The sequence below is a fragment of the Fulmarus glacialis genome, unplaced genomic scaffold, assembly GCF_000690835.1.
Source record: "Fulmarus glacialis isolate BGI_N327 unplaced genomic scaffold, ASM69083v1 scaffold4532, whole genome shotgun sequence".
NCBI classification, from domain to species: Eukaryota; Metazoa; Chordata; class Aves; order Procellariiformes; family Procellariidae; genus Fulmarus; species Fulmarus glacialis.
The window spans coordinates 148,365-169,324 of record NW_009199741.1 but is presented as its reverse complement, the minus strand read 5'-3'; the positions used below and the strand labels follow the sequence as shown (position 1 = coordinate 169,324).

Here is a 20,960-nt window from a genome sequence, read left to right as displayed (position 1 = left end):
AAAACAGGTGACAAATAATGGAAAACACATCAAGGCCATTGTTTGTTGGGTCCTTCAGAGGCTGATGAATCTTACAGTGTCACTGCTCTGTGCCAGACTTTGCTGCAGAACAAGCAGTAATTGACTTTTTACCAAAGTAAGTGACTGCAGAACATATTAACAAATGTTGGTAGTTTTTCATGGGACAAGCTTAAAGTCAGGGGAATATCCTGCCTGTACATTTTCCTGTAAAAATGTTATTTATTCATCTAATTAGGGTCTCATTTTAAAAATCCAGTTCTTGACGCAGCAGCCCAAATGAGCAAATGATAGGTATAATATGTAGTTTTCATGCTCAGATGATGGAATGGATACAGTATTTAACAGCGATGAACATGAAGCGCTTGAATAAGCCCCAAATCCTGGGAGCATCACTAGCAAGAAAACGCTGAGCTTTATCAAAAACCTTCTGGCAAAAACAATTGCCCATGCCTCTGAGTTTGGGATGGTGACAACTATGAATTACAACGTTCACCTTTTGATTACTTTAACCATGTCCCATCACTGCTCAGGCCACTGCTCATGCCATGCCTTGCTTGGTATGCTCATCCTCCCAGCTGCCCTGTTCTCTCCTGAAGCCTCACTGCAAGTTTTTCAGAGGTGAATGGGCCAAGCACGGGCTTAACACCCAGTTTGCAACTCTTTGGCATTGTCCAATTTTTTAGGGGTCAGAGTAATGGCATTCACATCCCTGGCTAAGAGAAGCCAAAAGGCTTCTCCGCTGCTCTGTCCTCAAATCCAATAATGGAATGGGAATAGTTTATATCGACACCGTTTGCAATATAATTCCTCCGTGATTTAATGCCTATGGACATCTCTCACTAGTACTTGAAATGCATCTTCTAATTTTGGGGGGTTTTGGAGGTGCGGATTAGGGACGGTGGAAGAGTCATGCAACTGAATGGGGTTGTTGTCATCACAGAGTTAACTGTTTTAAAACAAACGAGCACATCTGGTAAACAATGTCAATATGACCTAAAACCCCTTGAATGGGCTCATTGTAGCTACTTACTAAATGTGCCTGGAATTAAATTAATTAGAAAGCACAAATTACTCCCCTCTAAATAACAATGTAATAAAGCAACTGCTTAATGAAAAATATCAGTGATCAGTGAGCACAAAAAAAGGGATTGTAATCAAACTAAATTCACAGACTCATCAGCAGGGCAAGAAAGGCTTCGTACAAGGTTAGTCAAAAACGAGTCAGATGCAAGGATCTAAATTAAACTAATTATCACAGAGATTATTACATTTATCTTAACAAAAACCTCTCTCTTTTCTCCCCAGTACTCCCTAAAGCTCTGTGTACAGCTGGCTGCATCCATCTGCTCAACTACGTTTTGTAACATAGGGGAAAAAATGCAAATCATTAAGCAAGTTTTGTACCATGACTTCAGCACTCCTAATGCCATTACCCATCAGGAGCAGTATTTCTGTTGCGTGACACTGTATTATGTTGTGAGTGATGCGGTCCATGAAGTAAGGCCACAACCCAGGTTATTTCATGTTATTTGGCATGTGTTAATTTTGCAGTCTTGTGTGGTGAAACTTTTGGAGCTGGGAAGCTGTAAGTTCCCTAACCCTACCTACGATGCATTCATGGAATAACCCATGGGACAAAACCATGAAACCAAGTGTTGCGGTTTCTAACATGCAGTAGCCCTCAATTTTTACAGGAACATTTTCTCAAATCTTTTGCCTTTATGTAACCAAAGTAGCATGGGAAGACCACGATACATAGCAAATTCTGTTTTGTGGAGCATATACAGAATGCAATGTGTGACTACAAATCCATACCATAGCCTGGACCTGACTCTGGTGTGAGCTCAGAAGGCCACAAATGCTCAAAAATTACCTAGATGGACACCAGACACATCAAGCCCTGTTCTACAACCCTGTGTTTTAGAGACAGTGGATCAAAATGATCAAAAGTTGAATCTTAAGGAAGAGCTATCTCCAGGCATCACAGGAGTCATCCAGTCAACCCATCCGAACAGCTCGGTTATGTGAAGGCCAGCTGGCATGAACACTTCTCCCTCTACCACAAAAAAAAAAAAAGTATGTATTTCAATGGGATTTCAATTGGAACAATACAGTACCAGTTTGCACAAAGGTGCTTGAAATTGCTAAGAGCCAGTCTAGAAGCCAGACGTATCATCTTATTTATTGCTTACAACGTCTGTGGCTACTGCTCAACATTTTTCAGTTTTGGGGTGTTTTTGCACATGAAAGGAAAGAACAACTGTGTCTAGATCTTTAGTTCTCATGATTGCTTAACACTTCCAATCAGGACACCCTGTGGACCATCCATATCCAACAGCAAAAAAAGCCATAGGTGAGCCTAGGTGAAAAGGTTATGTATTTGGTTTCGCCATTACGTGCTCTGCAGCCCAGAATGCACAACAGCTGAAAATTAGCAGGAGATGAATAAAAACACAAAAAAAGAAACATTTCAGACTGTGTCACTAGGTTAACATTGACAGAGAAAATGTTCCTGCCTGGAAAAAAATAAAACCAACAAGCTTTCTAAATAGTGCTGCTTACACCGTGCTGAATAAAAACCAAAGCCTGTATCAAAGAAAACAGACACTTTGAAAGATGAGGAGTAAAGTACTGGAGTTGGGGGGTACACAACCATATACCTGGCACTGCACATTGACCGCTGCTTTCTGTGTGAAAAACAAGGAACTCTAAATAATTAACGCTAATGGCCATTAGTGTCGCCTGGGGACAGGGGAGGGGAGGTTGGTGGTGACAAAGCAATCCCCTTGATTCTGTATAATCCATTGCCAAAGAATTTCTAATAAAGGACAAACAGTGTCTAAAAAAATAGATGGAACTTGATCTTTTCCAGACTGGAGAAAGAACAAGAAAACATACCAGAGTAACTTGCAGCAAGAGAGGCAAGACTGCACACAGCCATAAGGAGCACCATCAAGAAGAAAACCCCTACCTTGTCCCTGCCCAACTTTTCTGCTCATCATCGTGATTTGCGCAACAAGAGTGTCACTGCACTAGCAAAAAAATTTAGCTAGGCAATACAAGCTTTAAGTGAGAAAATAATTTACACTGCAGGAATACAGCCCTGCCATAAATCAAGTTTGGTAACTACCAAATACAGTGAAAAATGTCACGTTTCTAATGCTAATGTTCAATGCTAATGTTAAGAAAGTGATGTTGTCAAGAGACCATCTAGGGCATTATTAACCCACTGGCTCTGGCAAAAAACATAATGAGGCATAGCATATTATTGCCATTAACAATAATTTCAGTTCTAGGTGCTCTGAACATGTTAAATTGTATTAGCCTCAATTACTCATTCTTGGTCAGGATGCTAAAGAATTCCTCGTAATTGAAGTCTCAGTCATATTTTCAGCATCTCAAATCAGAATTGATTTTAGAAACTATAAAGAAGATATAGGCTAATAAAATCTATTTAATTACTACAAAAATGTAAATTTAACAATGTAGTAAGATACATATGGTAATGCCAAGACAGTAAGATAATAAAGAGATTGAGAATTAGTGTGACAATTATCCATCTGACCTATGGTTGAAAGCATGTCAGCAGTTCTAATATTTTTATTTTGAAGCTCATTAAATGAAGAGTTTTTCCTAAAGCTTGAGCTGTTGGAGTCATATGCTTAGATGAAAATCTCTGTTAATATTTAAACAAATATGTACATAGACATTAAATTTCTGAAAACTCATGAATTTGAGAAGGTAAACACCAGAATTGGAAAGTAATTAAAAACCCCCATGTTCTTTTTACATAGAGATGTGTGTGTGTACACATGTATTACTTTTTTTTGTTCATATACATAAGCATACATGTGTGGATATGCATGAAGGTACCTACCCTTTTCCACAAGCCCACAAAATGCACGACTTGCAAGCTTTATTTCTAGAGCACATCTCTCAGTTTTTTTGGGCATGCTGCAATTTTGAAGATGTCCAGTCCCAAACTCCCTCTCCTCAGCTGGCTGTCCTGTGGCACGGCCATGGGGGCAGCAGTACCTCAAGGCCAATCTCATGTGCCACTCCAAGCTCAGCACGGAGGACGCTGGTAGAGGAGAAACCATATTTTGCTATTGTCACATCTGTATTTATCCTGCTCAGCGAGGGTGTTTGTCTTCAGACTTATCACAGCACTGTTACAAGGTGTAAATCCACATGCTCAAACCTGTGTGGCTTATGGCAGATTCTCATATTTCATACTTGGAGAGCAGCCTGCACAAAGGGGACGCCTACATATAGAGCCCTCTTGGCATTAGTTTGATGTTGCTATTAATAAATAACATCCCTTAATAATAAGCTAATATTTACGGAATGATTAGCCAGATTCAGACCTGGGGGGTGCACATGCACACATGGCACACTAAGACAGAAAATCTTTACTAGAGGACAATGGTTTTGCAGATGTTTTCACAAAACATAACTTTATTAGATTCAAAATACAGTTTTCCTTTAAAATAAATCAGTAACTCAATATACTTCCAAGTATGTAACTGTACATCTCAGAAATTAACCCTTAAGGATAAAGATGGAGTCAAAACTTCTGGGGACTGATATTCACCTGCCACATCCCTACCAACATTACCTTCATGTGTCCCCAGCCACAGGGCCCTGACCTGCCCCAGCACCCTCAGCCAGCTGCACCATCTCCCTGAAGCTCAGCCTCCTCTACCAAATCTGCCTGGTCTACAAGCCCTGCCAACTTCTGAAGTCCAATTCATGGTACATTGCAGGTCTTCTGGCACAAAAGACACAGCTTTAACAGGGTCTTAAAGCTGGTAAAGTCCTAACTACTATCACCATCACAAAAATAAGTCCATCTGACCAAGAAAAAAACCCCATGAAAACGAATAAACATAAAACCCCAATGCAGAATGGGAAAAAAAAATTAAATTCAGAATAGACTTAGACATGAGGATAGATATTTAAAAACAGTCTGTCTCAGAACAAAACCATTGACTAGGCCATTACAAAGCCATCTTTCTTCCTCAGTTTTGCCCACCTGCTATTGCTTTTAATGACTCTCCGAATGTATTTAATTACAGTGATAAACAAAGACCTTTCTTGGATTTCTGATACCTCATTAATTCTGTTATGACTGGTTATTATAATGCCAAATCAGGGAGCAGCCGCCGCACCTACCTGCAACGTGGCTGACAAAACCTCGTTATTTACAAGCACACGCACACCAAAGTGCCGCACAGGCGGTATGTAAGGGTAGGAGGGAAAACTGGGTGGAATAAAACCCTCCTCGCTGCACAGCTCCAAGTCTGCTCCATTTCCCGCTGTGCAAATCCTGATGAAGATGTGGGAGGCACATCTCTAGCTAAATCTGCCTTATCTCATGCATAGTATTGGGTTCTGCTGTGCCACCTTGTGTTATATCACATCACATTTGATATAAAACAACACTGTGTGGGTTTCAGTTGCTCCACTTATACCACTTCAGCATTTAATACCAAAACCAAATCAAAACATAAGGGGAAAAAAAAAGCCAACTTTCAAAACCTCAAGCTAGGGGAGAAAAAAAAAGCCTTTAGAAAGCATTTCAGAGCCCTCATCTTTCATTTGCTAAGCAACCTCCTGTTTTGTTCTCATCTAAGAGCCTACTGCTTTCTGCAAGATAAGGTGGTTCATGCAATAAAACATCCCGATGGGAAGATTTCAGACATTTTTTTTCTTCCAGCATTCAGCAAATGCTTTGGTTTTCTTACTGATTTTAAAGCAGATCTAGATTCCCTGCCACAGAAAGGCAGCCGTGCGCATAACGTGCACACCACCACTATTGTGCTGTCAGCAGGCAAGATTACGCAAAACTGACATTATTTTATTATTCCAAATACATTAATTGTTCACCTCCTTAATAATTAAAGTATGGGTTTCCTCCTGGCCTTAAAGCATGCTTCGTGAAATATCTCAAAACTTTAGGAAATTATCTCAGCCCTTGAAATTAAAGCAAAACGTGTAACAAAATGCCAAGCAATGAATCAGCAACTGTTCTATCCTATTTTACCCTTCCAAGTGACTCTGGAGGTCAGATGACACATATATCTGGGGGGAACGACCTATAGTACAGATAGGCCATGCTGCCACAAAAATGCAGGGCAACTGATGTATAACTAATGCTGACCCAAAAAGCAGATTTCACAGGCATCTCTTCATTTGCTTACTCATTTTTAGAAGAGAATCAGTACAAATGGAGTTAATGAAGGCTAGTTGAGGAGAAAACACTTGTGCCTCAAATGACTAACAGATTAGTATCAGCACTTTGCATGTATCATACCAGCAAGAGCTGGAAATTCTGCAGGCAATTAAAATGTCCACATACCAGCGATGCCGATTCTCCTTTATTATCAGAACTGTAATATTATAAAGCTGTTGTTTTTGGAATCAGGTGCTCATGTGACAATGGAGTTTCTTAGCCTCCCAGCGTTTAGAAAAGGCAATTGGATATGAATACTAGAGGCTTGAAATAAAAAGACAGAAAGAACTCCCATGTGGTATTTTTATACCTGGAATTTTGGGAGCTTAACACAGGATTTTTAAGCGCTTGGGCTTTTTGAGGTTGATATTTGAATTTGTCGCTTACTATTTCAACTGGATGCCTTGCATTGAGAAACTCCAGCACGACCTGGTAATGCTAATTAATTAGTTCCTGCAAATGCACTATTTGTATGAACATTAGTAACGCACATCAAACTATTTGGTGTCTGAACAAGCTACTCACAATTACCCTTTGTGGCTGCAGGCATTTGTAGGCATCCAAAACCTTGGTGAAACCCTGCTGCCTCCTGGAGTCTAATGGGAGCCTTGCCATGGACTTCAGCAGCACCAAAATTTCCCCCTTCATGTTTCTGGTAAGCAGAGTTATCCCAACCCTTGCAAATTCAGATCATCAAAAATAAACGGCTAATGTCACTAAGATTAACACCTGTAAAGCACTTTGAAGGAGAAAAACACTGTGTAATCCCAAAATATTACATTATTTATAAGACGACCTGATTTTAAATGTTAAGTTTGGCTTATTTTTATCACAAAGAGAAAACAAGTTCCTGCTAGCTTGCTTTACAAAACCAATTACCAGTGATCAGTGTATGGTGCTGCATAACAATACACAGCGCTGCCCCAAAAAGGCGTATCTAACACTCCGGAGCTGTTTAGAGGAAAATTAACTTGCACAGTGGATTGAAATACACGCACATAAGCAATTCTAATAAGGGGTATGAACTTCAAACTTCTTAAAAATATCAAAATGTGTAACACTTCCTTTATTTCATCTTTGCCTGACTTCAACTGATTTTTGTATCTGCTTCTTGATATACTAGTCCCTAATCAGAATAAGGATTTAAGAGAATAGTAAATGTGACATCAAACTTGCTTTAAACTTGCTTTAAAGTCTCATCAGCTTTTTTTGGCCTTGTTAGAATATAATTCCACTTAACAGAGAGAAGAGAATAACAAAGAGTGACTTGGTGGCTTGGGAAAAAAAGATGCAGCTATTCCCAGCTAAAGGTTCCCCCAGACCTGCTCCTTCCCTGCACAAAAGTCCTAAGTTTTAGCAATGTATTTTTACTAGGATTGTCTATTTTTAGAAAATGGAAAACTAACATTGCAAAACATTTAAAAAACATTTCATTTCATTTCTAATGCAGTTTGTAGACCAACTTACAAACTTTACTAATCTGATTCCCTTCTTGCCAGGCAAATCTCTTTAAAGAAAATAGTAACAAAAATAAACAAGAGGAAACAATTGAAGACAGATTTTTAAATACCAAATGAGATTCCCAATTTAATCAGGAAATCCATTACTGTAGAATTACAAAGTAAAAATCCTGGAATATGAAGTAATGAACTTGAAAAATAAATCTTGGCATTACACATGGACATATATTTCTTTAAGCATACTATGATTCTGATTTTTTATATTTAATTTACTAACCAGTGAGGGGTGCCTCTGAGCTATCAAAAATATCCCCCCACCTGTTATTTCTGGATGGGATTACTTGTACTACAACATCAGGTATTTTTCAGTGTACAGCTCAAAATAACCTATACTGAGTGACAAATTGCTGAGAGATTCAACAAACAGGTTTGATGGGAGATACCTGAGTAGAAGGTACTGGGAACTTCGGTAGCTGGTAGCGGTTGACAGAAGTAAGGCAAGGAAAAAAGAGCTGACTTGAAATGGGATTTTCAAAAAAATGTAGAGGTCAGTCGAGCACACCAGATGGCACAGAGGAATTAGATCTGCTCCTGCTCTGGGTGAGGGAAGAAGCTACCACAACGTGGTGGGCTGGGGAGTAGAGTAAGAAAACCAACCATAAAGGTGGCATGCACGATGATCGGTACCGGCAGCTCTGTGCCCAGCGAGATGGGGTTCAGGGGGGGTTCCTACGGACCCAAACACGGGACAAAGACCTCAGTAAAATGCTCTGCTCCCTCTGTATCAGGAACTGAAAACACTGCTGGAAATGATGAACTTTTTTCTTCCCTTTCCAGAAGCTTTGGCACAGGCAAACAAGCTCTGTGGTAACGGTCAGATGATTCCCAGGTTGTGATTTTTGTCCTAAATGCAGTTTGGACTCACTTTTTCTCTAACTCAGCAGCTGCTAAGACAGTTTGAAATTTTCTGGCAGCTAGATGCTTAAGTGGCATGACTTTCAACTCACTCTTCACTGCAAGCCTAAAGGGCAAACAGAAGTGAGGAGCTTGTTCAAAAGAGTTCAAGTCTGCACTGAATAGCTGAATGCAGCTCTAATTACCATGGTTTTACATCATTAGGGATAGCAATTGAAAAAGAGCTCTAATTCCAACACTGAGATATTGCTTTTTTTTTGTTTGTTTGGCTCTTACCACTAAATGATCCATTTCCAACACTTCTGGCAAGGACAGAAAGGGAAAATTTCATTTCCGTGGGGGGAGAGGATCTCGATAAACAAGTACAAAGACAATATTTTTGCTTATAAAATTCAGACTGATAGGTGTGTTGGAGTAGTGAGGAGATGTCCTCTGAAACCTGCAGCGGTAACGGATTTCACTCAGCTCAGATATTTCATGCTCAAAGCCACTGCTCATTTATGCCTGAGCATTGTATTTTGACACTCTAAATCTCAAAGAGCAATCTGATTCCAATTATACTGTTATAATGTGCTTGCAATTATAAGTTGTTATGATACGTTGTTCGTAAAGTTTTCCCACTGTGTCTAAAGGATCTTGTAACTCTCTGCCCTGGCTGGGGGGGAGCCTGAAGCTGCAGCAAGCAGCGTAAAGAAAAAGACACGTATCTTTATATTACTAGGCAATCTTTCAATGGCATGGAGACAAGATAAATAGAGAAAAAAGATGTCCTTCCATTTTAGGCTACAAAAAGGGCCTTCAAGTCCAGGGCAGTTTACTCTAGCACAGGTTTTCAGCACAAGAAGGAGGAGTTAACTCCTCTCCGTGGGAAGTGTCAGAGGTTAATCACCCCCACATGCCAAGAGCATCACCAGAACATCAAGGGAAGGTCCATCTAGCTAAGGAAACTTATTGTTTATTGCTTTAGAGCTTTGTAATTCTGTTCCGTTGCTGCAAATCTTTGTTGCAGTTACGTGTATCACAAGGACCTTCTTAAGACCACTGAGTCAAGGACCAAATGAGCAGGACTATTGACACAGACCTCTCCCCACTTCCACCTACCTCATCGCTCCCCACAAACACCTTCCATTCAATTGAACCATGAACAGGGAATTTACTATGGAGTTTGCTTTTACATGGAGGTAAGACTCAGGCGCCCACTGACCGGCATTTAGACAAATGTTGCATTGGTTCTTCTTCCCACAAAATACATTTAGTTTTGAAACTCTAGCATATATACCATATATTTTTCAGAAGACAGATTTCCATTCCCCAGTTTAATGTGAATTAGAAACTCCACTGATTTGCACATGACATGTGAGTGACATTTCACCTGCTTGCTTTCACTTTGATCTGGAGCAAAGTGGGAACACACCTTCAAGGGGATTATGTAGATCCGGCTCAAGGTTTATTGTATTTTCGACCTTCCCGTGAATAAAGATGCTAGTGAGCGCTAACTGTGAAAGCTTTGAAGGGAAACTGTCCATTCAAACCTGCATGAAAACTGCTCAGCTTAATTCTTGTAATTGAACACAAACGAATCACCATATTTTTGGAAGACCTGAACTGAAGACTGACCTTAAGAAAAAAGGAGAAAAATAATCCTCTTTAATCTGAGGTAATTCACAAAATACATCAGTAAGACATAAAATGTTCTTACTGAAACAAATGTGAGATCTTAGTGACTCCAAAAAATACAGCACAGGAGTTTTGCAGAATAACTTGTTCTGAAACAGCCCCCCACCTGTCCCAGCATAGACACAACCAAGTCCCTTGGGAAGCAGGGAAATTATTCTGACAAAATGTTGCTTTTATGATGAATAGAATCTGTGCAGAATGGAGAGGTATTTGAGAATTGCTTATTTCAGTCGATTACTGTGCATAGACAAGACTTCAATGACAAATGGATTTCAAGTGGCAAATATTATTACCTTCTTTCTCTGTTTTTTTTTTTTTTCTTTTTTGAGAAAAGTACTTTATGTACTTTGTAGGTAGAAGGTTAAAAGAAGCTTTTCAGCTACAAATATTCAAAATAAAGGTGTGCCTTTTGTGGTCTTATTAACAATAATTCTTTAAAATAACTGAAATATGTAATCACATTGTGCAGTGCAGGGACAAAAACATACGCTTAATTCTGCATTTTGTAACCAGTAGCGCTGGTTTACCTTCAGGTATCCAGCCCTTGAATGGTCCTGCTGGGTTATCAAGCGTCTCCTCTGCTGTTGCAGGCACCATGTCATATCGCCTTCAAACCTTCACCTTCAGGCAGCAAAGGCTTTACGCCTCCTCCAGTTTGACTTACAGGCTCTAATGGGTTGGCACTTTCTTCTTATTTACAGCTTAAATTACTCACGGCCGAACAACACCCAGTTGTTCTTCAGCCAAGATCTCTCTTCGGTTTAAGTATGTCCTGTCTCTCCTACCTAATAGTTAGAGACAATAATTTTGTCCTCTCTGTCCATTCATTTTGCTAAGCAAAAGCAGCTTTTCCGATCTGGTCTCGCGTACAGCCCAATTAACTCTGCACCCTGCCTCTGCTTGGAGTTCAACCTTCTGAACCCCTCAAGCGTTGAAGTCCAAACCATGAGATATGCTCAGTGAGTTTTATCCAGCGCTACGTATAGGTGAAATAGGAAAACAACAGCAATAATGTAATTAAGGCCTAGAGAGGGGAGGAGGAAGGGGAAAATAAAAAATTAAACCAGAACATACATAAGGCAAGTTTTCTGTGGGGCCTCTGGAAACAGAATCTCAGTGACCTGACATTGTCCCTCTCTTAATGAATTTATCCCCCTGCCCCAATCTTGAATGAGTCCTGCAAATGATTTTCAGATGACACGTGAGCAGCCGGGCACACAGAGGGGGCATTTCAGCTTCATCCTTCCTGAAACCACCCTTCTGTTCCTCGCTCAAAGGCAATGGCAGGACTCGCCCGCGCCCATAAGCCAGCGCTTCAGGTGAATACACTTTACAGTAAATATTTTACAGGCTGCTCTCAGTGGCTGTAGGTTTGCATTTTAACAATTAAACCTTGTTGTTGGGAGTGCACCGGGAGCTTGGGGCAGGCAGAGCTTTTCCTGTATATTACACGTCTCTTTCTGATATTTTTCTGCCTGATTAGTAATCACTTCTGACAAATCCTTTCGACAGGTCTGAACACCAGCCTTAGTGTTGCAGGGATGCTTCATGCAAAGCCTGACTGAATGCAAATGTTAGGCTAATGCAACGATGCCTGACAGCATTTTCTTCACTGGACACCAGAGGGAGGAGGAGGAAAGGACAACTGGCAGTGAAGCTAAAGAAGAACTGCTTCAAGAGCCCTGAAGGAGCTTATCAGACACCAGAGCCAAATACATTTCTGTAATCGGACCAAAATAAATAGCGGCACCTTGTCTGGGAATGGTACTTCTGATAAAAGACTTGGCAGGGGTAACACGAGGTAAAGTTACGGGAGAAAGGACCCAAGTGCAGGAGCACTGAGTGCCAGGTGCATTTTAGCCAGCTCCATCTTACAAGCTTTAAGCAAACCCGACTGTTTTTGATTCTGGGGCTACTATCGCTGCCTGTATTCTGCTTGGCTTCTGTGCCACAGCTTGTGTGCCTTTCGGTCCAGCCGTCTTCTGGATGTGAAGAAAAACATGTTTCAAGGATTAACTGTGGATCCGGGGCCACCACCGTTCCTGAGTCCCGTACCATGAGAGCGTGAAATTTGGAACTGCAAGTGCTCTACGCCGAGATAGAAATGTCAGGACCTTGAAGGAGGGAGGGAGGCAGTGCAAGGAGTATCTATCTAGGAAGGTGATAGAAAATGCTTAACATGCGGTTAGTATCTCGATTAAATAAAAAAAGAAGAGAGAGATTCAGCAAGATTACCTGGGAACTATTTACTATCTTATTAAAACTATGCTTTTACTTCCTCATCAAATCTTTTCATTATGCCTTCAAGGCATAAGGAGGATTATTAAATGTCAGCCACAATTCAAATAATTAATGTATGGTGTTACCAGATATATATACGCTCTCCAGGAGGATTAATAATAGCTGCTATTTTTCTTCCAACCATATTTTCTCCATAATACATATATTAATCATGAGAACGCAGTGCATTTTTTAAACCTCTCTAGTATTGAAGTCTTTAAGAAACTCACACTTTGAAAATTGGAGAATTCTTAATATATTCTGTTCTCTAATTTTTAATTTACTATCAAAATACAACAACACAGTAAGCACTTGGAAAGGAAGGAGTATAAGAAAGGCAGTGCTTTCCCCAGAGCTACTATTAATTGCAGAATCAGTGTCCTCAATTCCTTGAAACAGGTCTTTAAAAACAAGAAACCAGAGTTGCAAATTCAGAAAGTAGCTTGTCCCCCATTAAAATGGACTGGCATTTGTTGCTAACTTACTACAATCAAAACACTTTAGAAAAGGCATCAGAAGAGTCCTTTTATATCAAACACTCCTCCCAGGGCTGGCTGGGGGCTGCGTTCAGCACCTATTTGTCAGCTTAACTCTGCCTCTACAGCGTGCTCATCCCTGCAAGGCGCTGAGCAGCAATCTGCGTGTTGTCCATAAAAAACGCTGCATGGGAAAGGGAGTGCAGCGGGGCCGGGGCTTTGCCCCTCTCGGATCCCCGCTGCCAATGCCAGAGCAGAGAGAGGGAAAGCCGATCCCTCTGCTCTTGACTTGGCACTCAACAGCTGACATGGACTTTCCCTGCGAGCTCGATGCTAACTGTTTCAGTAATTTTAAACCACAGACTAAAAGTGTGCTGCGAGGTGGGGTGTGCTACCTCAGATTACTTTACACTTACCATGTTTTTGTTCCTGTGGATGGACTGACCCCACTGACAGGTTACCTACTATCCATGCTCCCACGTGGGCTGCAGGCATACTGCCTGTAGGGTGTTTTTTGTACCTGCTGGTGGCTCCCGATTAAATAAACATGTCCAGAAGTAACATTTCAATTGCTTACAACTTGGAGAAATTTAAATTCTCCCTTCCACTCCCAACTGTATCCCAGGTGTAAGCCTTCCACAGTGAAAAGTCATCGGATATCTGATTTTGCACACTGTAAATTACAGAACGTATTACCAGCCTCTTCCATCACCCAAAACAGCTCAAGAAATGTCCATGTTCTATTTAAAATAATGAAGTTTTACGAGCATGAGATCAGGGTTTGTTATGTAAGTAAAGGTGTAACCATACCACCCTTTTGTGCATTACCAGAAGACGGGTGTAGTGCACGTGCGCATGGGAACTACATGAACATTCCCTCCAGTGCAGCATCAAACAATAAATAATTTTAACCACCTACGTGACCTGACCACTGCCAGCTTGGGGCAGTTCCTACACCTCAGGACATAAACCATTTCTACAGAGAAGTTTAGGAGAGCAGGTCTTTCATGACATGGGTTTTTTTTAAGTTTCAAGAAGAAATATTTTAAAGCAGTTTTGAAGACTTACCTCCTCGCTGCACCAGCAACGTGACTTCGCTTCCCTTAGGACATTCAATCAGCATATCCACCACCTGGTTGTGAGTGAGGCTCTGCACATTCTTCTTGTTGACTTCGACTATAAGATCGCCCTCCTTCAGGCCGCGGCACCGTGGGCTGTCCACAATTTGTTTCACTCTTTGGCCACCCCCACCGGGACTGTCTGCTATAGTAAACCCAAAGCCCATAGGCCCTTTCACTATATGCACAGTTATGAGTTCAGGTTGTGTTGCTATCGAAGATGCCAAAGAGACCGTGTCATTGGGGTAACCATGGGGTCCGTTGGAAGAGACCTCAGCCGGGCTGCTGGGTCTTGCTTCCTTTGTGCCATTTACTTTCCCTGTTTTACTACTGTGGCTCGCAGGGGAGTCGTAATTTTCCTGCCCGTTCACAATGATCGGCTCTTTGTCCAAAATTGCCACGGACGTAACCAGGCTCGTGTTGGGATCATCGGGATCAAAGGGCAGTGGGTAGCCTCGGCACAGTTCAAGGTCCACGCTGGCACCGATGGGGATGGACTGGAAGATCTTCACAACTTGAGCGTGAGTGTGCCCCAGCACACAGGTATCGTTCACGCTGACTATGACGTCCCCTGCAGAGGACACAGACAGGTATACCAAACACATACATTTTGTGCACCCCAGGAAGGTGAGGACTAGAGCCTGCAAGCTGATCCGCAGCATCCACAAGTACCACTCACAGATAAATAGTAGCGTTTAAGTACTTTTGCAAGGAAAAGGAGCGGTGACACTTGGGCAAGCAAGAACTATCTGTACACAATGGATCCACTGCATAAAGCCTTTATATACATATATGTTTTTTGAAAGTGAAAATGGAATTGGCTCATGCAAAAAATTAATAAATTTGAATGATAGTATATGGCCCATTTAACAGTTATTTCGAAGCCCAGCTCTCACTGTTATACACTGTGCTACACTGACATATGATAGAAACAAAACTGAGAGCACATGAGAGCTATAACAGAAGGCTCTCAAATACCAACTGCTCAAATACGGTGCCACATGTCATGTCTCAGACATACTTCAGCCTGAAATCTAGGTATCGATTAAGTTATGATTCATTTTTTAACACTGGGTCTGCAACACAGGGATGTTTAATGTTGTGATGCTCCACCTGGAAGTGAGGAGTTGTGACCTCAGGTGAATCCAAACAGGATTTCATCATGCTGGGCCTGATCTCTGGCAAAACAAATTGGCCCTTGGTGCCTCCACACAGGGAAATGCAAACTAGCCCACTCCTCTGCCCGTTCCCTGGGAATAGCTTTGGAGAGGGGGTGAGCGGCATGGCAGATACAAAAACACACAGTGATGCAGCCCTACAAAAATACCGCAGCCATTGCCACGGTGGGGCACAGTGACCTGCAGCCTGACGTGGGACCCTATGACCGCTGGCTCCTCTCCACAGGTCAGTGTGGGGAGAGCAGGAGCTGGCAGAGCCCCAGCTGGATATTTTGACACCTGAAGTGAATTTCCAGCATGTGAAATGCCTTGCTATAAGATTTTGAACATATCCCTCAATGTATCTCACTTCCCTGCTTGCTGATTGGAAAGCTGAATGCCTTTCCCCAAAAAAAGGATGAGGACTGAAGTTCTTTATGAATTGCACATAAAGCCAGCTGTAAAAACATAAACCAAAGTGGTGGCGGTGATTTTGACTTAAAGCATCGGTACCTGTTTCCATTTTGCCATCCAGTGCTGCGGGGCCGTCAAGCACCAAACTTTTGATTTGGAGAAATTCATCCGGCTCATCCCCTCCAACGACAGTGAAGCCAAAACCCCTGCTGCTTTTCCTTAGCTTGGTGTGGATGAACTTCCCTTTCAACTCAGAAGGGTTTCGTGTAAAAAAAGGTTTTCCTGTGTAGGAAGTTTGGAAAATCTATAAACAGGCAGGCAAGAGGGTTTGATCTGTTTTTTCTCTGCCCCTCCCTGCTCTAACAAGTACACGGACAAACACAGCGGTGTGCTGGGACGGGACTGAACTTCACTCCAGCATCCTCTCACCTCATCGCACTCCACCCATCTCCTTGGATCCAATCATGCAGTAAAAAGAGTGAGCAAAATCCCTGGTGCTTTGTTAGCTGTGGTTGTGCACACCAAAGCCCCAAGGCTACAAAGGGGAAAACATGCTGCTTTAAGGAATGCAATATATTAAAGCTGGCAATGCTGGCTTAGAAATGTGTCTCATCTCTGTCCTGAGGTGGTTATATCCATCCCAGGAAGGATGGGACAGGGGCAGCACAAATGCCTCCTACAGAAGGAGTCTGCAGCAAGAATTTATGCAGAAAGGAATATCATTATGTTTTTCACCACTTGGCTTTCTCCCAACCGACCAAGCGAAAAGCAACTTCTGAGCTGTGGCAATACCCTGCGTAACTCTTTAGCATGACCCCCCCCGCCCCACCGTCGCTACCGCCCTGTGACTTCTTCTGGTGAAAAAGGGGAGGGTGCTGATGTTGTTCTTCAGACACTGTTTGAAGTCTTTTCTCTTTCCTTTCTGCTCCTTGCCTATTGTGGATGAAACACTGCCGTTGTGAAGTATGGCTCAAAGAGCAGCCTGGGACTGGAGCGGTTGTGCAGGAGGGCTGTTAATGCTCTCTGGGAGCACGGTTAAGAGGGAACAAGGTGCTCCTAAGACAAAAGCACATCCTTGCAAAGCATGTTGCACAGGCTTGGAAAAGAAATCACAGTTGCTGTACTTCACAACGCCAACACTAAACACCTTTGCACTTTTAATTGTTTTTAACGCTTAGAGGGGAAAAGACTGTGCCGCTAAGCCCTCTGGTGACAGCTCCAGGATCAGCAGTGTGTATCGCAGCCAGGAGAGCTGGTGTACTTTCAAAAACTTTGGCAGCATTGCCATGGTCCTCTGTTCAGAAAGGAGACCTTAAAGGAGAGCGAGGGGATTCGAGACTTGTTAGCCTTTGACTGGAGGGAAAAAAGTATATTTGAAGATGAGTGGGCAGTGTGAGGACTTGCAGCCTTTTGCCTTTGAGGGGTAGCACAGGAACACGGTAATCCTGCACATTGTGGGCAGATGCTCTGCTCAGACCCCAAGCTGCAAAAAAGCCCTGACTATCAACGTGCAACCCAACGTCTCAGGTAACAAACATGGCTGAGAGGCAGCGTGCAGCGGGGTTGGTCCTGTGCTGATTTCTGGTTCAAAAGAGAAGCAGAACAAGCACAGCTTGCTAGCATCTGCCTACAAATACAGGGTGAACTTGCCCTGTAGTAACATAACCACAGGCTATGTCCCACCTACAGCATTTGGGAGGGGATCACATTTTAAATGAGTGTATCTACAAAACCCCAGCTGGGAGAGCGGTGCCAGGGGCACAAGGACCCCCACGTCCCCACCAGCAGTACCATCACTGGGAGAGATGGAAACCCCTGGGCATAGGGCAGGGGGACAGGGAGGCTGGAAATGGCTGCTGCAAATGGGGAGTGGGAGAAGAGGGAGCAGCACTGAGAAAGGAAGAGGAAGGAATGAAAGAGAGAAGGAGTCATCAGTGGGTAACAGGACATGTCACTCAGAGTGATGCTGAGACAGGCTAATGCTCTCCTGTAACGCTGTTGCAAAATTTCGGTAGCTGGCAGTGGGGAGTGGGTGGAGAGCTGAGTGATGCTTCTAACGTCACCCTCTGTGTGACAGGTCCTTTGTGTTGCCACGCACGGATGCTTGGGCAGCCCTTGCTCCGGCCTGACAGTGTAAAAGTGTAAAAGGCAGAGGTGGCATTCACAGATGTCTCCCTGAGGAAGACCAGCATTTTTGGGGCACTCTGATCCCCTTTAGGGATGCCTAACCCCAGATGCCTGGTGGTCAGGGCACCATCCCCAGAGCTCCCGCATTTTTCCTTGCTGCAAGTCTGGATTACTCTAATGTACTCTAATACCCCTCGGGAATGCGCTGGGGGCTTTGGATACTGTCAAATTTGGCACGTCTGTATTGGAAGGGCTGACCTGCTGCCACCTGCAGCAGAGAGCACTCCCTGGCAGGGAGGAAAGGCAGCCGGGGAGAGCAGCACCCTGACGGGCTCGCCTTCAGAAACCATGGCTGACCTGCAGAGCAAGGGAGTATTTCCCAGCTCCTGGGGCCAGCCTCACCCCGGCTGCTCCCAGCTCTGTCAGGATGATGTGCTCCAGCCAGATTCCTCCTCTCTCACCTTCCCTACCCTCTGGTTCCTGCCACTTGCTTGCTATGCAATTTAGATGCAGCCAAAGATGAAGCCTACTTACAACCACTTGTAACTAGAGGCACTTGTTCTGCAGCAGGTACAAGTGGAACTCTCTGCCCTTGCTGGCAACCTGATCTGGCGATGTTTCAGGTCACGCTGCAAATTCAGGAACGATTCATGTCCTGTCTGTGAGCAGTTAGCTATACACAGACCATTGACACTAACAAATACGGCTGTAATAGTCCAAAGTATTTGTACACATGTGCAACTTCCAAATAGGTCCACAGTATTTGGACCTACTATCATTCTCTCCTTATGCACAGCTTCCCAAAGGAGCTTCAATTCAGATTTTTCAGAAAGAGGATGTAATTTGCCCCTGACATGGTGCCTCCTCACCCTCTGTTACTACAGAAAGTCAGATTCAGCGTGGAGGCCTGGTAGCTCTGCAAAACTCCCCAAATGGCAAAGGATCTCCCTCTTCTGGTGTTTTCCCAGCTCCTACCCCCTCCAAATTTGCATTTGGATTCAAAGCACACAAAAAGGAATATCCACAAAGTTGCAAGCCAGACTCATCCCTGGCAATTCCAGAACCTGGCTGCTCAGACGTCACAAATGCAACGAAGGCACCCAAGCTCTCCAAAACCAAGGTCCCGCCAAACGGTGCCGACAACCTATGCACCTCACAGCTCCCAAACACGCTGACCAGTTTCCAGGGCTCTTAACTACTTTAACTTGAAACTCTACCTGCCCACAAATGCAGACATGGCATGACATTGGCCTTGGCTCTCAAACTAAAACATGACCATGTTAATACATGTCTGTGTCTTAATCACAGTGCAACATGGTGAGATTTTGTGCTGCTTTTTGGGAGGGAATGTTGACCCATGAGAACAGAAAGAAATCTCTGCACTAGATCTTATTATAAGAGCCACATTCTAAACTCAGTAGAGTTTAGAAGGTGTAAAAGACTAATCCTTGCATGTCCATACAGCTCTGTAGAAAAGGGTCTCTTCCTACTTGCACTTGCCTCCACCGCAGTTGCGGTTAAATCCCACCGATGTTGTAACTCATGTTTTCACCATGCCTTCTTAAAGACTTGGAACGCTACACAGAGAATAGCCATAATCCTTTTTTGATGCAGGCGATCTCATTTGCCTCTTGCATTTGGCAACAAATGTGGTCTTGAAACATCTAGTCTCAAAACCTATGGGAATTCAGATAAGCAGGCACGTGCCCTGGTGCGTGACACTAGTCATGGAGATACTCCCTTTGCTGGTGGCTGAGGAAATTTCATTCTCAGGAAAAAAAACCTTGTTGCACTTTTACAACTGGTTTAACAAGGTTGTTACCTTGCACTGGTGCTTCCCGAACTGCCTCCTGGTTGTTTGAAACATGGTTTGGAGCAGCGGGTGGTGGGAGAGATGGACACTCCTCTGTCCATTCTAGAGAGGGTAGAGAGGGAAATGTTACTCGTTTCACAACAGCACTGTGAGCTCCTGCACGTACACACACTGGGAGTGTGGGGTTCAAGCAGAGGAGACGTGAGAAGCATGGGAAGAGAGGAAACGGAGTCACAGAGAAAGGGAATAAAATGAATGGGATGTTCAAAAACCAATTCTGGAGGACTCTCTATGTCCAGGTCAATTGATCCGTCTGCTGGGACACCCCACCTCACACTCAAACTTGCAACTTGATTTGCATCCAAGTGGTCTCGGCATTTATATGAAATCTATTCTCCATGGCACTCATGGCATCTAAGTACAAGAGCTGATGTTGTGGGCAATGGGGCTGAAGGAGGAATGTTGAAGCCTAAACTATTTTCTCCTTGGATAATAACTGTTGTGAAATAACTTGGTGTGACAAGCTATGAAGGTACCAAAACAACCCCAAATGCCACAGGCCCCTCACTGCAGTTGGGCTGCATTTAAAGGAAAAAAAAAAAAAAAAAGAAAGGAAAAAAAAAAGGGGAAAAAAAAAAGGAAAAGAAAAAAAAAGTGTTCTAAAATAATGAAATTACTTCAGATGTTAGAGGTTGACAACATCCAAAGGTCTTGGGTTAAACGTCTCTCATGCAGAGGGGTTTCTCTAGTGCGCATGTAAATGCCCACTGCTCATCCCCTTCGACAGCCTATGAGTCCCAATACAGACTGGAACAACACCAGCTACAGTGAGTAACTTGATGGAGCAGATTAAAGAGGAAGACGTGTGTTTTAATTGTTTCTGGGAAGCCTAGAAACTTTCCAGAAATAAAGGACATTATCAGAAAAATCTCTCCCTATTACAGGGGTGAAAGCTACTATGTTTAAATGGTTCAGATTTTCTCCTTTGCTGCATCTTATGTGAAGGGCATATGCAACCTTTCCTACGCAGGACATTTTGTCTTTAAATGTTGTGGCCACAGAAGGAAGGACAAACACATTGGCATGGTGCTGCCAAGGCGAGGGAGGGCACATTCCCTCATGAAAACCCCAACCATCACGCCCTCGGTGGTGCCAACCTTCTGGTGGCTGTTGCTGTTGCTCAAGCTGTTTCTTCCTCTTCGCTTCAAGAACTGGGTTTTCATATTGTGTCTTCCGGTTGATGTGGCTGGGGATGAAAAAGAGCAAT

General features: G+C 43.0%; 1 protein-coding gene across 1 annotated transcript in view; it reads right to left on the bottom strand.

Moving 5' to 3' along the window:
• MAGI1 (membrane associated guanylate kinase, WW and PDZ domain containing 1) overlaps positions 1 to 20,960 on the bottom strand; it is a gene marked incomplete at its 3' end in the record, with an annotated part of 158,217 nt that overhangs the window by 26,826 nt on the left and 110,431 nt on the right. The window contains exons 8-11 of the mRNA XM_009573348.1: positions 20,851 to 20,939; positions 19,703 to 19,795; positions 15,853 to 16,035; positions 14,133 to 14,753 (exon numbers count right to left, since the gene is read on the bottom strand). Coding sequence (XP_009571643.1) covers positions 14,133 to 14,753; positions 15,853 to 16,035; positions 19,703 to 19,795; positions 20,851 to 20,939 — 986 coding nt within the window. The remainder of the gene's footprint in view (positions 1 to 14,132; positions 14,754 to 15,852; positions 16,036 to 19,702; positions 19,796 to 20,850; positions 20,940 to 20,960) is intronic.